The sequence below is a fragment of the Anoplophora glabripennis genome, unplaced genomic scaffold (genome assembly GCF_000390285.2).
Source record: "Anoplophora glabripennis isolate ALB-LARVAE unplaced genomic scaffold, Agla_2.0 scaffold36, whole genome shotgun sequence".
Classification (NCBI taxonomy): domain Eukaryota; kingdom Metazoa; phylum Arthropoda; class Insecta; order Coleoptera; family Cerambycidae; genus Anoplophora; species Anoplophora glabripennis.
In genome coordinates, this window is record NW_019416310.1 from 483,264 (window position 1) to 498,622 (window position 15,359).

The 15,359-nt window shown below is 32.9% G+C and overlaps 1 protein-coding gene across 2 annotated transcripts; it reads left to right on the forward strand.

Annotated features, from left to right (window-relative positions):
* Positions 1-3,001: 3,001 nt before the first annotated feature.
* Positions 3,002-15,244, forward strand: LOC108915995 (serine/arginine repetitive matrix protein 1). 2 transcript variants are annotated; one of them, XM_018722180.1, is made up of 8 exons: positions 3,002-3,302; positions 3,428-3,517; positions 3,572-3,694; positions 3,855-4,025; positions 4,079-4,641; positions 10,460-10,942; positions 13,374-13,571; positions 13,690-15,244. In XM_018722180.1, the coding sequence occupies exons 1-8, from the start codon at positions 3,288-3,290 to the stop codon at positions 15,074-15,076; spliced, it is 3,030 nt and encodes a 1,009-aa protein (XP_018577696.1). In that variant the 5' UTR covers positions 3,002-3,287; the 3' UTR covers positions 15,077-15,244. The 2 variants fall into 2 exon arrangements, with proteins under 2 accessions (XP_018577696.1, XP_018577703.1); XM_018722187.1 differs by having other exon boundaries at positions 3,446-3,517.
* Positions 15,245-15,359: the final 115 nt, after the last annotated feature.

A 15,359-nucleotide genomic window follows, 5' to 3' on the forward strand; every position in this document is an offset into this window, starting at 1 on the left:
GGTCACCAGATCTTAATACCCTTGACTTCTTTTTGTGGGGTTACCTAAAAGAATTGGTGTATTCAACTCCGGTTTATACAAGAGAAGAGTTGATGGCAATAATAAAACATCATTGTACTGAAATTAAACAGAATCCACAAATGCTATTTAGAGTGCAACAAAATAATCTTAAAAGAATAAGGAAGTGCACTGAACTAGATGGAGGACATATCGAGCATTTACTGAAGTAACCTCTTTTAATCCATATGTTTCATTCTTAACTTTTTTCTGTGGCTATACACAAAATACAAACATTTCATTATCTTGACAACCGTTCATTTTTTCATAAGCCATGACGTATACCTTTTTTGTAGAAAAGTAACAGGGCTATCTACCTGCGAGGGCGAAATGTCAAATTTGACAGCTCTGTCAAAGTTGCGTAAATTTTAGAACATAATTTCGACCGTCCTTGTATAATAAAAAATATTTGATTCAATTTTAAATGTACAAAGATACACTTGAATGAGTTGCTTTGATCCCCCAAATCAAAGTCAATCAAAGTAACACCTTTAGACATGGGCAATATTCATTTTTCAACTTCTTACTTTGAGCACATATTACAACTATGTGTTTTGAGTGACAATAACTCCTCAACAATGGCACCTAGGTAAAAAGTTTATATGAAGTACTAGCACTCGTTTGACCTGCTCGGACACCCTGTATTGTTCCATGTCCATTTTTGTCTAAATTGAAATTTTAATGACATGAGTTATTCTAAAATTATTTAACCTATTTCATTAAATTGCGTTCATTAAATTTTTTAATGGAGATGGATAAAAATAATTCTGATACTTATGACATTAAAGTAGGTAATAATTTGAGACGAGAAATGGTGATAGAACAAACCAACAATCAGCCTTCAAAAAGTTGGAAGTATTGAATAGGTAGAGAAAGATCTTTTTTAAATTTTGTAAAATTTTATTTTCAATTGTTTTTACATTGTGTTTATTCTAATTTTTTATAATAATATATAAAAATTTGATATACAGGGTGTTTATTAAATATGTTGATACGATAAAGGGCGATTCTTTCAATAATTTTTAGTCCAAAAAATTATATAAATATGTGCGCAAACCAATAGTTTTAGAACAATATAGTTTTCGGGTTATGTCAATTAATAAAAATATCCCTATCTCAAATATATCTGAAGACATTTGATAAAAAATGATGAAACTTGGACTAATCTAATTTATCTTATTAAAACATAATCAAAAACTCTACAAAAATATGAAATAACCTCAGAACTACTTTCAAAGGATTTTTTTACAAGCAATACAATTTTAAGCACAAACCAATCATGATCGACGAATCCGAAAAAAATCAGTAACTTTGTTAGAGGTACCAAGGGGTATGGTCGAGAAAAAAAATGCACTAATTATGTTCTTAGAGTTTTCAACATTGCATTGTATTTAAAAAAGGGTATCTCCGCTGCTAGTACGTGGATTTTTTATCGAATTCAGTGAAATTTTACCTTCAACTAAAATTATTAGCTTAAGTTTCATCATTCTGCATCGCACTTCTTCAGAGATCATTTAGATTTAGTATTTATTAGAGTAGTACTCCATAATCATTTATAGCTATATGTATTTATGATTAATCAGTTCATTCGTCGATCGTTTCACCATAGCAGAGGACAAACAAGTTCGAAATCGGTCTGGTGATACAGAAAACGTATGATAATGATAAAGTAACTGTACTTTCTTCAAGACTTTATTTCAGTACATTTTTAATTTGCTAAGCAGCAATAGTTACTACTTGTAAATACTCAACTCAATTGACTTTCCCGAGTCAATCGCAGCTTCTGTCCTTAAAATACAGAGTGTTCACCATCGAATGGGAAATACTTCAAAGGTGCTGCTTGAGGTGAAAACAAACAAACTTGACCAATTTTTACAAAATACCTTTTTTATGTGCAATGAAATTTTAAATGTAATACAAGACATACCTACTACAATACTGACGGAACCACCCTCTTGTACCAAATTTCAATAAAATAAATTGATTTTTGCCAAATATATGGGAGGGCTAAATTTTAATTTTAAAAATTATCTTTGACTTCCTGTATTTAAAAAATAAAAGACGATAAGCCTGTGGCTCATGGTCCATAGGATATAATCGTTTTATTTTTTAATATTTTATCGTCTCTAAATTTATTTTACTCAATTCCGCGACACCTTGTATAGTTATCCCTTTTTACTGATTCATTTCTATAGAATTTTTAACATTTCTTATGTAGGTTACATACATACATTTTTTAACTCCTGTTTTGTAGTTGGGTTATAAATCTGTTAGAACACTGTAATACTAAATATAAATAAATAAATAAACGGTATAAAAGGAAAACATTATAAAATATTCCTAAATATGTTTAGAAATAATTGCTTTACTAGTTTTATTTTTGCGTTGAAAAATAAATCGCAGAATAGGACAGATCACTCTGTAGGTATCACATTAATATTAATTGTAAGGTGGCTAATGTTTTATGTGGGTCAATGTTCTGTATAAGTCGAAGGTAAGCGAGTTTAAAACAATATATGACTTATTTTTTTTACTGTACATATTTTGTTACTACTCCAGTGGGATTATGTTCGGTACATTATCAGTCATTGTATGTTTTGAACCTATGTATAGAATGACTAGTACTTTGTCAAGGGCAAACAGGGACCATTTTAAAATTTGAAAATTCCTGAATAAAATATTGTTAATTGTTTTTGTCCGTTTTTTATCCTTTATATTGTAGTTTTTTACAGAAATAATTTTATATATGTAGTAGGTTTAAATTTCGACGGTAATACACCATACTTTTTTCTTTTATAATTTTCTCATTATAGGTGCTAACAGGATACGAGTATATTACCAAACCAAGGAATGTGGAACGCACTCCATTATAAATAAAGTACACCAATTTCAAATTTCCCGCATTCGCTAATCGAAAATTTCCGTGATGTGCGTTGTGGATTTTTTGACGCCAGTCGCCAACATTACGCCATTTTGTACATTTAGGAAGAGTTTGTGATAGTGGAATATTTAATTTTTTTATAATAAAATCTGACAAATGGCTATACATATAAATAATATGCATTTCATACAAGTAGTTTATTGGTCAAAACTCTGTAAATAGACTAAAAGTGTAGTCTAAGTATGTAAATTAGTGGCATAGTTTACCGGTATAAACTAATAATTTTATTAATTTTATCTTTTTAATTTCTTTAATTTGTGTTCAACATTAAACGGATCATTTTAACTGCATGATCATGTATACGGTAAGTAAAATTATACTCCAAAATAGTAACATTGATATTGATAAAAATAGATTTCCTTGGTGGCACACATAGCTTTTTAATAATAAGACATTTTATACCTTAAATGAATGGATTTTTTTATGAAGGGAACGACTACCGAGCAGGACAACCGTTTCAGCGATAAGGAGAAGAAACTTCTCAAGCAGATGAGGTTCAGCGATTGTTTAAGTCAACGGGTGAGGTATCTACTTTGAATTATTTACGTAATAATATATTGCCTTACCTCGTAGGTGGATATGTCCAAAATTAAATTGGATGTTATTAAGCCGTGGATACAGGATAAGCTCACTGAGATGCTTAAAATTGATGATGACGTTGTTGTAGATTTTGTATATAATCAGTTAGAAGAGAAGGTTAGTTAAAATATAGTTCATTCTTGGTTCTGCTGCTTTCTCCACCGTCAGTTTTATTCTATTCTATTTTTAAAATATATTTGTTTATCATAACAAGTAGGTCGTCTCTTAGATTCTTTTAGGAGGAATATTGTGTTGTTTAATTTATTTCTGTCTTTAGTATCCAGACCCCAAGAAAATACAAATCAACCTTACTGGGTTCTTGAATGGAAAAAATGCTAGAGAGTTCATGGCTGAATTGTGGGCCCTTCTTATATCGGCTCAAGAAAATCCCACCGGAATTCCTGATTCTTTGATAGACTTAAAGAGAGAAGAACTGGCAAAGAAAAAAGTAATATCGTTTGTTTTATGTAATGTAATTCTACATATTCTTTTTTAATTCAGGAAAAAGAAGATAAGGAGCGGGAGATCAGGGAGAGAGAACGTGAACGCGACAGAGAAAAGGAGCGGGAACGGGACAAATCGGATAAGGAAAGGAAGTATCGGGATCGCGATCGGTCAAGATCTAGACGGTCCAGGTCCAGGTCGAGGCAACGGAAGCGATCACGGGAGCGATCGAGCCGGAACAACGACAAGAACAAGGACCGGGACAAGAAATCGAGGAGTCGGGACAGGAAATCCAGGAGCAGGGACCGTAAGTCAAGAAGTAGGGACAGGAAGTCGAGGAGCAGAGACAAGAGGTCCAGGAGCAGGGATAGGAAATCTAGGAGCAGGGACAGGAAGTCCAAGAGTAGGGACCGGAAGTCCAGGAGCAGAGACAAGAAGTCGAAGAGCCCTGATAGGAAATCGGGGAGTCCGGAGAGGGAGTCGAGGAGCAGGTCTAGGTCAAGGTCTGCAGGTAAAGGTGAGGAAATTAGGAACAACGGCAACATCAGCCCTGAGGAGAAGAATGGAAGAGAGAGTTCCGAGAGGCTGGAAAATGATAGTGGGAACGTTAGGCATAATACGTAAGTGAGAATAAATATTTTTAGTTAATTTTAATCCATTTGCTGTGCCGATATATATAATTTTGATATTTTGGTATTCTGTTGTTTTTTTAAATAGTCACGTCCTTTAAATCAGAAATATTACGCGCTTCTGCATTTGTACTTCCAGAGCATTCGCATAGTTTTTGAGATCCGCATCTATTCTTCTTTACCATACTTACTATGCATGTGTGATAATCTATCATTAAACTGTCAATTCTTGCCTTGCGTACAATTTATCAAAATTCAATTATCAGTGAAATGTGTGTTTATTCAAATAACGTTTGATTATTAAAATTTTTATTCCTTGATATTTTCTTTTGTGTTATATGATAGTGGTATCAATTTAATGGATATTTTGAATAGGTAACTACATACTTTGATATTTGCATTCACATTTAGGTATATTATCAGATGTTAATTAAGAAAAAGAAAAGATCTTCATCCGCGTCTACATTGCAGATTTCTGAAAAATTACATTTCTTCTTTAAATATAGAAGGAAATGATAAACGCTTTTAGTTAAAAATAAATACAGTTATTAAAATCAAAACCTGAAAAAGAAAACAATTAAATTTATTTTAAAAGATTTTAAAAGAATTTTAATTACGCAGTATCAATATATTTTACAACTTGAAAAACACAATAAATATAACAATACATCAACAAAAAAGAAATTTAGCAAGTATGGGATACATGCACATTAAGGTGGCCCAAAAAAAAGTATATATTTTTTTGTGTCTTGTGAAAATATGTTAGTTTATCATGTTTTAAGAGCCCTCTCAAAAAATCAGCTCAAAAAAAAATTTTTTTAGAGGTCGCTCAAGATTTTTAAAAATTTCCAAAATCGTCAAAAATAGAAATTTTTTTATTTTAATTTTTTTCTCGTTATTTTATCATTTTCTAAGTTGAAAAAAATGTCGATTCTGAAAATTTCAAATTGATATTTTAATTTCTAAAGGTCACTCATAATTATTTTAACTTTCAAAAAGTAGCGTACCTAAAATCTTTTCGAGCGACCTCTAAAAATAAATATCAACGAACTAATAATTTTTTTTTTTTTTTATTGAATTTGATGAACAAAAAAATAGAAATAAATCACGAGGCACTTGAATTTTAAAAAATTAAAAAATTATAAACATTTGATATTCACAGTGCGGTAGTCAATTTTACTTCGAGAAATTTTTTAAGTGTCTTGTGATTTATTTCTATTCTTTTGTTCATCAAATTCAATAAACAAAATTATTGGTTTGTGGATATTTATTTTCAGAGGTCGCTCGAAAACATTTTAGCTACACTACTTTTAAAGTTAAAATAATTATGAGTGACCTTTAGAAATTAAAATATCGATATGAAATTTTCAGAATGGAAATTTTTTTCATCCTGGAAAATGATAAAATAACGAGAAAATAAATTAAAAAAAAGAAATTCAATTTGTGACAATTTTGGAAATTTTTTAAAATCTTGAGCGACCTCTAAAAAAATTTTTTTGGGCTGATTTTTAGAGGGGGTTCTTAAAACATGATAAACTAACATATTTTCACAAGACACGAAAAAAAAAAATTCGTTTTTTTGGGCCACCCTAATGCAGATACAAAAAGATATTAAAAATAATAAAGTAAAATGGTAATTATTAAAAATAACAATTGAAAAACTAGTGTAAAAATAAATAAAATGCAACATATAAAAACAAAAACAAATACTAAGATTTAAGAAGTAAGAAGCTACAACAAACATATTTTTAATTAGTAAAATTGTGACGAAAATTTTGCGATTACTTTATAATTTCCAGTGAAAATATTTTTATTTCCAGTACATTATTTTGATGGCATTGAATTTATAAATATGTGAGGATATGCTATACTTCTTAAATGTTAGTGTTAAAATATGAATAAGCTGAATTTTAATTTATTAATAGAATTTAAAAAACTTTGGTGATAGCATGTTGAATATAGGGAACATATTTTTATTTAAAAAATTGACCGACTCATCATATTCATACCAAAAAACAAGATTAAAAATTTAAAGCTAGTGCTAATTATAATAAGCCTTGAACTTATTTATTGTTCTAATTTTTACTTACAAGGGAAGTAGAATAGATAATCGAAATGTCAAATATTGGAAAAATACGTGATTAGGTCAAGGAAGCAAATAAACCTCAATTTTTATTTGTTCGTAGTCAGCGGTGAGACTGACAAGGTGATGATAATGGGCAGATGCAACATGTCTACCCAAATTTTCAAAATATAAAATGTTTTATATGTAGTATGTAATTGATTATATGGAAGATACAAAAATAAATCTTTTCTAGGTCATGTATATTTATAAATCACTCACTCATTCTCACATTTTCATTTGGAAAAGACACATTCATTTTGAGATTAAATGCAATTGAAGTAATGAACTTTTAAGGACAATGTAAGATCAGTATGTCCAAAAGGTAACCACATTTTTGTGTTTTGAGTGTATTATCATTGATAGCATTTTCTCACCAGCGATGATACTTTACCGAATTATTAATCAATACCAAATATATGAGTTACTTTAAAATGATATAATTTTTTTTTGATTTTGCCAAATTTGAAAATATAATCAACTCCATAATTAGTGGTGTTTTGATCTAAAATTTTTTATATATAACTTATAATAATTTCATATTCATTCCGTCTGATAGAAACATTGCACACTGGAAGATAAGAACTAGTGCATACTATCAGAGCTCAAGTAAAACATACTGACACAATAATTTGTTCATTTTTTTATTTTTATCAAAAATTAGATAGGTGCTATCATTATACAGTTCTTGTTTTGCCTGTAATAGTGCTGTTATAATGGCAGAAATGTAAGTACATTATTTGAAAACCACTAAATACATTGTTGCCAAGATCTAAAATATTTTACTTATGAACAATTGGGTCGTTTGTATTTTCTTAATTTTTTTTAGAAGGTTTGTGTAAAATAACATGTATTTTATTTTTTGTTTTTTTTTAAATAGTTTTGTTGAGGTGAAATTAAATTTTTCCATTAATCTTAATAATTTGGCATTGTTTCGGTAATATCTTTGATTTAGGACCGATTTTTCTAACTGCCTTTAGTATCGCTTTTTAGATGTTATACTGTTTTATATCTGCAAATACTCCATGGACTCGATTATTTCATGTCTACTTTTACTTCATGACTGCTGTTTCATTCTCTCCAATTATAGCGGATGTGAAGTAATTGAATCTGTGACGTATTCATGGATCTAAAATATATCATCTAAAATGCGACATTTTTGTTTCAGAAATAAAATTTTTTGTTTACTAAATATTGATATTTAAATAATGATACCTTTATGTTCTAGATTTTAAATATTGCATTGCTGTCGATTAGACTGATGTGACATAAATTTCTTTATTGCAAGTGTACATTTGTCAGTTATAGAAAGTTTAAGTTTTCACCCACATGAAAAATGTATATAATTATTAAATTGAGGCATGTCCTTTAGTACAGGATACATATTACATGTCAAATAAATATAGACATATGTATGTATTTTAATTTCATGGAATAGTCAGATCGTAGAGTATCGATACTTAATATACAGGGTGATTCAGAACTTATACGAAAAAAAATTTTGAATGTACAAGTGACACAAATACAATTTTGTAAAAAAAAAATCAAAAAGGGCTGTTCGCAAATGATTTAAAAATACACTTCTGCACGGCACTGGAAACTGGTCCATTGTAAAACTTGACCTTTGGCAAGACAAAGCATGCAGTTGTAGTGGCAGAGTGTAATAAAGAATGAACAGACAAAAAAATCTAAAGAATTTTTTTTCTAAGAAAATAAAAAATAAAATTTTATAATACCTATTTTATTTCAGCAAATTCAACTGCTTTTGCCGCTATTGTTATTATTAATAAATAAAATTATTTTGTGGTTTGATTAAGAAATTAATTTGAAATATCTGATGTTACAACTGTTCAAAATATTGTCCACCGACATGTAAACACATTTGGGCCCGTTGTGCCCGGTTTCTATGAATTAACACAAATGTTGTCTTGCTTCACCATAACAGATACTTCACTATAACACAAATGTTATCACCCTGTATATTGTTATAATAATTCACATTGACACATTTTATTGAGAGAAGAAAACATGTTTCATTATAAAGAATATTTTTTTTAAACAAATTTTATTTTGCTAAAAATATAAAACTGACCAAAATAGGCTTTCCCTTCTGTTTTAATAAAAGCAATACCTATTTAGGTTCCATTTAATTCCGCTTTATAAATTACAAAACAGTTAGTGACGGGAAGATCCTTTTATTTCCAAGACCCGGGTTATCCAACTCAATTATTAAAATGATTCGTTCATGAAGACCCGTTGAAATGAATAAAATAGTATCAAATTTAATCTGTATCATTTGGTGTTCTATTTCGTCGGTCCGTGCCTTTTTTTGTCACAGCTTGCGGTGCTTAATATCTTCCTGCACCTGCCCTTGCACTATCGACATTTGATAGATTTATAGTAATATATTTTTTATATTTGTATTTTTTTTAAAGAAACAAATGCTTTATTTATTACCAGACACTTTTTACAAAAGTAAATCACATCAGAAATTTATTGCTCAATGCTTATGTAAAAAATAATACAGATATTGTGAGGAGCACTTAAAAGCGCCTATACTACATCTCAAATTTAAAACAATTTTTATTTGGTTTAGTTTTATAACAGCAGTCTTTGAGGCAAGTTCGCTAGTTGTATTATATTCCCCTGTTGGTTAAAATTTAAAAAATATCTGAAAGCAAAAAAAAAGGAGTATGGAATTTTTTTACTGAACACGGTGTTGGTGATACGGCAAAATGCAACGTTTGTTCCAAAATGATATGACAGCGTTTTTATTAAAACTATATTCAAAGAAATTTTATTGGTACCTACTTTTACAATATTATCATGTTAATCTTATCAGTAAAAAATTGGAATTTTGTCTCCTTCATTCTATTCAGCACCATCATTTGATTGCATAAATAATGATTTTTAAATTATGCATATCCCTCTACAGTGTCCAGTATTCAGATTTCAGATCGCAAACATACAATACTGACTTTCAGAGTACTGATACCCATTGGCACTTGATCATAGTCGGTCTTTCGTGGCTTTCATTCTGTATCAGCACCAGCTCTCCAATTCAGATCTGCAGGTACTGAGTTTGTGCGCAAATGAACGATGAGCTTTAGGGTCACACAACGTGAATGGATCAATCCCAGTTCTTTTAGAAGATTCGGTCATTATGATCGGATCGTTCATGAACGACACACCACTAAAAACAATATCTCAAAATATTTAAACAAAATTGTATCTTTTCATATAAAGGATGTTAACTCTGGTGTTTTTAGTGAAAGTAACTTCTTTAATATCTCCGTCACTGGTACACATATTTATTTCCTTATTCTGTGGATTTTTACCTTTAATTAGATAAATCCTTAGCCTAAGTTTCATCATTTTGCATCAATCATTTTTTTAAAAGAGTGTTTTGTTTAATATCAGTCCCCTGTATCTCGCATACTATATTGATTTGTGGACCTAAGTTTATATAATCTTTTTAGTTTAAAATAACCCTTAAAATTTGTTAATGTACTTAATTAACACACTTTATAGCTAGAATGCAGAGATCGATATTCAATATGTCATTAAAAATATTGATGTGAAATATCAAGTATTTTACTTAAATTATTCGTACTTTAATAGACATTAATTCGCTTACAGAATAAGGAAACAGAAATATATATACAGTAGTGATAACGTTTCTTATAGAATCTCCACCCCAGCCCTTCCGGTTTCGAAGCTCCAAGCGAAGCTGATGTCCCTGGCGGAGAACAGCAAGCCCTCCCGCTCCCATTCCAGATCGAGAAGCAGGTCCAAGTCCCACAGCCGCCCTAGGACCAAGTCCAGGTCAAAGTCTCGTTCGAAGTCGAGGTCGTCGAGTCCATCGCTGAAAGGCCGCAGGTCGAGGTCTCTCTCCAAGGACGGCAAGGTCAAGAGGAGGTCCCGTTCCAGCTCCGTCGGATCAAAGGAGAACTTCGAGATACGCAAGAAGGAGGACAGCGTGCAGAAGAAGAGACACTACAGGTCCAACAAGGATAGCTCGGACAGCGAGGGAGACGGCGACAAGAAGAGGAAGCGGTCTCGTTCCAAGTCCCCGAGGAAGAGGAAGGAGGACGCCGGTAGCCCGAGGGCTAAGCGCAGGAGCAGCTCCAGGAAGAGGTCTGCTAGTAGAAAGAGGAGTACATCTAGAAGGTGGGATTTTTTATTCCTTATTATTTTCTGTATTATTGTAACAGTTTGTCTCCTGACAAAGCAGGAGAATTTTATCATTATTTTTTTAATGGAGGTCAGGGTGTATACCAATCTGGAAAATCTAGAATTATCTAGAATTCATAGATCTGGTTTCTCTAACTTTCATGGGATTTTTTTTTTAATTCTACACTCAAAAATATTTCCCATTTAGTACAAACTTTATGGTAGTCGGCTTATAATTTTCGAAGTATTATGCTTTGTTATATATTTACTTGGAAAATAGTGACAAAAAAAAAGTTTATGAAAAATGAAAATGATATACAGGGTGTAAGAAGTTTGACTGCCATTACTTCAACAAAAAAGTTGTATATTACAGGGGTGTATGATTAACAGTTTTCAAAATACAGTGACTATTAATATTGGGGAGTTTCCTCTCAACGTGGCAACAGCGCTTAACCTAATGCTACACAGCTGATGCACACCACATGTGCACGCGGCAAACTTGTCCTACGGAATAACAAAAAATGTAAACGAGTATTATTGTGAAACATTTAGTAAGTTTCAATAATTCCATAAATTAATAAGATATCGTGATACTCACGTACGGTAAACATTTTAAAAAAGCAAGGAGAAACATCTCGAAAGAAGGAAATAGTTTTACGCAAAAAACACTCCAACACAGTCAATTTCCAGATACCAACTGAATTGCATATTGCTGGTTGCTGGGCAGCTTAGTACCTCGTGTTAACTGCCGCGACGTCACATTGTTGGATATGAATTTTATCGAATTTTAGAATTAATACGCTAATTATTTTCAAGTTCAAAAAAGTGATAAACATTGTATTTTATGGTGTATGTACGGAGTTATGTCAATATTGCTTAATTAATCGAACTTTTGTACATCAAGTTGGAGATTTTGATAATTTTTTTTTGTCGGAAATGGTTTAGGACCCATGTTATATAGGTTTTTTTTGTTTATTTTAATGTATTCTACGTCTGTTAAAATTAAGGCAATCAAACTTCTAACACCCTGTAGAGATTACATTTTTGCAACCTAGAAAAATTTCCAAATCTGCCTGGAAAATCTGGAAATATCAAATTTTTAGGTAAAAAAGAAAATGTAAAATCACTTTCCTGTTGCTCTGTTTAACAGAACGTTTGTCCCAGTGTTTTTTGTGTCCAAACATTTACGAATGTTCTGTTGCTGTCTACGACCTGCCCCCCTTTTTAATATTATTTTAAAGAGTTCCAATGAAACAAACAAAAAAAAGTTATATGGTTGCCTTTATTTTACAAGTATTTTCCTTTACATAATACGTTTAAAAGCGACTATTGTTTTTGATATTTCTTTTTTTACAAAAAAATTTGGAATAACTAGTGCCTTGTCATGAAAACATTGTAGCTAATGATAATACTTTCTACACGAATTTTAAATCTTTCAGTTTTAGAACAAATATTCACTAAACAATTTTTTTTTTAATTTTTAGCATAGGTATGTGATATCAACATTTTAAATTGTTTAATTTTTAAGGTTACTTCAAGTCAAATAAACAGTATAAATTATATTTAACATTTTGTAAATTAAATTCATCCTGTTGGGGTTAGAATTCAATTGAATAAAATATAAATCATTAACGTCAATTATCACGAGGCAAATTGAACAATAGCTTGTTGTGATAAGGGTCATTGGAGCGGGTATAGCTCACAAAGTGAATTTGATATAAAAAAAGTTGAATTTGATTTACAAAATGGTGCATTTGATTTGCAACAAGTTTGTACTCCGAAACCTGTACAATTTTTCCCGTTTTTCTTTTAATCAGTAAATACTTGAGTAAAATTCTTAAATGGTAATTTACAAATTTTGTTTTATTATTTCAATCTGGAATAAAAGTTTATACAGAGAGATCAAGGGTAGTTGAAGGTGATTCCATGCATAAAATTAAAATTTATAAAAGTTATGAAAAGCAATTACTTTCAGTTTTCAAAAAATATTCAGCATGAGTTTAAGCATTGGTCGTAAGCACAATTTAAATTAGATTATTTGAATTTTAAACTACTTCTGCTCCTTGTGTGTAAACTCATCCTGAAGTAGTTGGAGACCGTTACTGTGAACAATCGCTGTGTTTTATTTACCTCAGATCTCAGCTATTTTGAGTGCTAATTAGTCAATTAGTTGTATTTTACTGAGATCTTAAGTGAATCAAATACGACTATAGACAGTACTGAATCAGCGCCACTGTTGCCAATTGTAACAGAACCACTAAGGGCACGGGATATAAAATATTTCTAAAGAATGGCACACATTCAGTCCTTCTTGGATCTCTCTGTATATCAAGAATTTCATACTTTGGTATTGTGTAAACTTGAGCTGTTCCGATTGATGTGATTTTCTAACTTTTACTTCAAATTACAGATAGATTTTTGCTTCCAGACGTAGTCCTTCGAGGACCAAGAGGAGCGTAAGTAGAGGAAGAAGAAGGAGCGTGTCAAGACGGCCTAGCCCAAGAAGAGGCGCAGGTGGAAGAAGAAGCTACAGCCGCCGGAGCAACAGCAGAAACAGGGGAAGAAGGGGGAGCAGCAGGGCCAGGAGAAGTCCGAGGAGGAGGTCCCGCAGCCCCAGCAGGAACCGGTTAGTGTTTTGTTAATAATTTACTCAAAATATGTGTTTTTTTTTTTGTTTTTATTTCCAATTACATATGCATTTGACGATTCGTGATAAAATTATTTTACTGAAATTTTTATTGCAGGAGATTCAGGCGCAGCAGGAGCAGAAACAGGCCGTACAGGAGACCTTCGCCTATGAGAAGGATATCGAGGGAAAGGGACAGGCGTTCTAGGTCGAGGAGACGGTCCAGGGACAGAGGAAGCATCAGGAGGAGATCTCCCGTCAGGGAGAAGTCCAGGGAGAGACCGAGGAAACCGAGCCCCAGCCCGCAGAAACGTGAGGACAGGAGGGACCACCAAGCAGAGTCGAGAGGCGCTAGGGGACCGCCTATGAAGAAGGAGGAGAGGAACATGGAGCCCCCACCCAAGAAGGTGGAAGAAGCCAAGAGGAAGATCGAAGAGGAGATACACAGGCACGAGAAGAGGGAACGCGAGGAGATGGAAAGGATGAAGAGGAAGAGCAATCTCTCCGAGAGCTCGACGGGCGAGGCCAAGATCAGGGAGAAGGAGAAGGAACGGAAAAAGTCCAGATCCAGGAGCATTAGCCCGGAGGATACCCACCCAATTCCGCCGCACGGACCTCCCAGGTACTCCAGGAGTTTGTCGAGAACCCCATCGCCGTTCATCAAGGCGAATGAGTTCCCGCCTAAGGCCAAGGCGCCCGTTAGTAGTAGGGAGGACAGGAAAAAGTCGCACAAGGAAAAATCCGAAGGTAAGGTTAAAAAGGTTGTTAGGAAACCAGCAAAGAGTGATTCCGAATCAAACTCGAGTGACTCGGAGAGTGAAGACGACAAATTAGTAAAGGAGAAGCGGAAAGTGAAAACGAAAAAGAAGACGAAAAAGCGCGATTCTAGTTCTAGTGACAGTGAGGACGAACGGTCTTCTAGGGGGAGGAAAGACAAAGGTAGCAGCGCTGAACCCGAAAGCAAACCGAAAAAGTCGAAAGAAAAGAAACGAAGGGACAGCAGCGAGGAGAAAGTATCCAAAAAGAGACATCAGAGTTCCGACTCTGAAGACGAGAAAAAGACGAAAAAGAAACGTCGATCCGCTAGTTCGGACAAAGGTAAGAAGTCTAAGAAGGGAGACTCGAGTGACAGTGACGTGCCTAAGAGGAGTAAAAAGAGGGACGACAGTTCGGACGATTCGGATAGGAAATCTAAGAAACATAAGAGGGACAGTTCCTCGGAGAGTGACGAGGATACCACGAAAAAACGTAAGCATAGGAAGAAGGTCGCTAAGTCCGGCAGCGATTCTGACGAAGAAGTGGATACCAAGAGGAGGAAGAAGGACAAGAAACATAAGAAGAAGAAGAAGCACTCGAAGAAGCATAAGAAACACAAGAAGAAGAAGCAGGAGAGCGAGGATTCCGACAACACCGACACGGAGGTCATAAACGAGGACGAAAAGAAGTTGAGAGAGAAAGCTCTCAAGTCTATGAAGCGGCAGAACTCTAGCGACAAGTCCGATTGATTGAAACGGGAGGTCTACTTATCAAGTTGAAAGTAATTTTTTGGGTTGGATAGTTAAATGTTAATTAATATTATTTGAATTTATTAATTATGCGTGACCCTATGTATCGTTTTCTTTGTATTCATTCCGTGCATTGATGTCTTAATAAACGTTCAATATGAATGTGAATGAGTTGTCTCTTTATTTCTTTCAGGGACCATAACTGGTGGTGTAACGTTAATTTTAACAAAAGCCTATTTGCTTACTTTTATTTGGAAATGTGAACCCTATAAATAAGGATTCT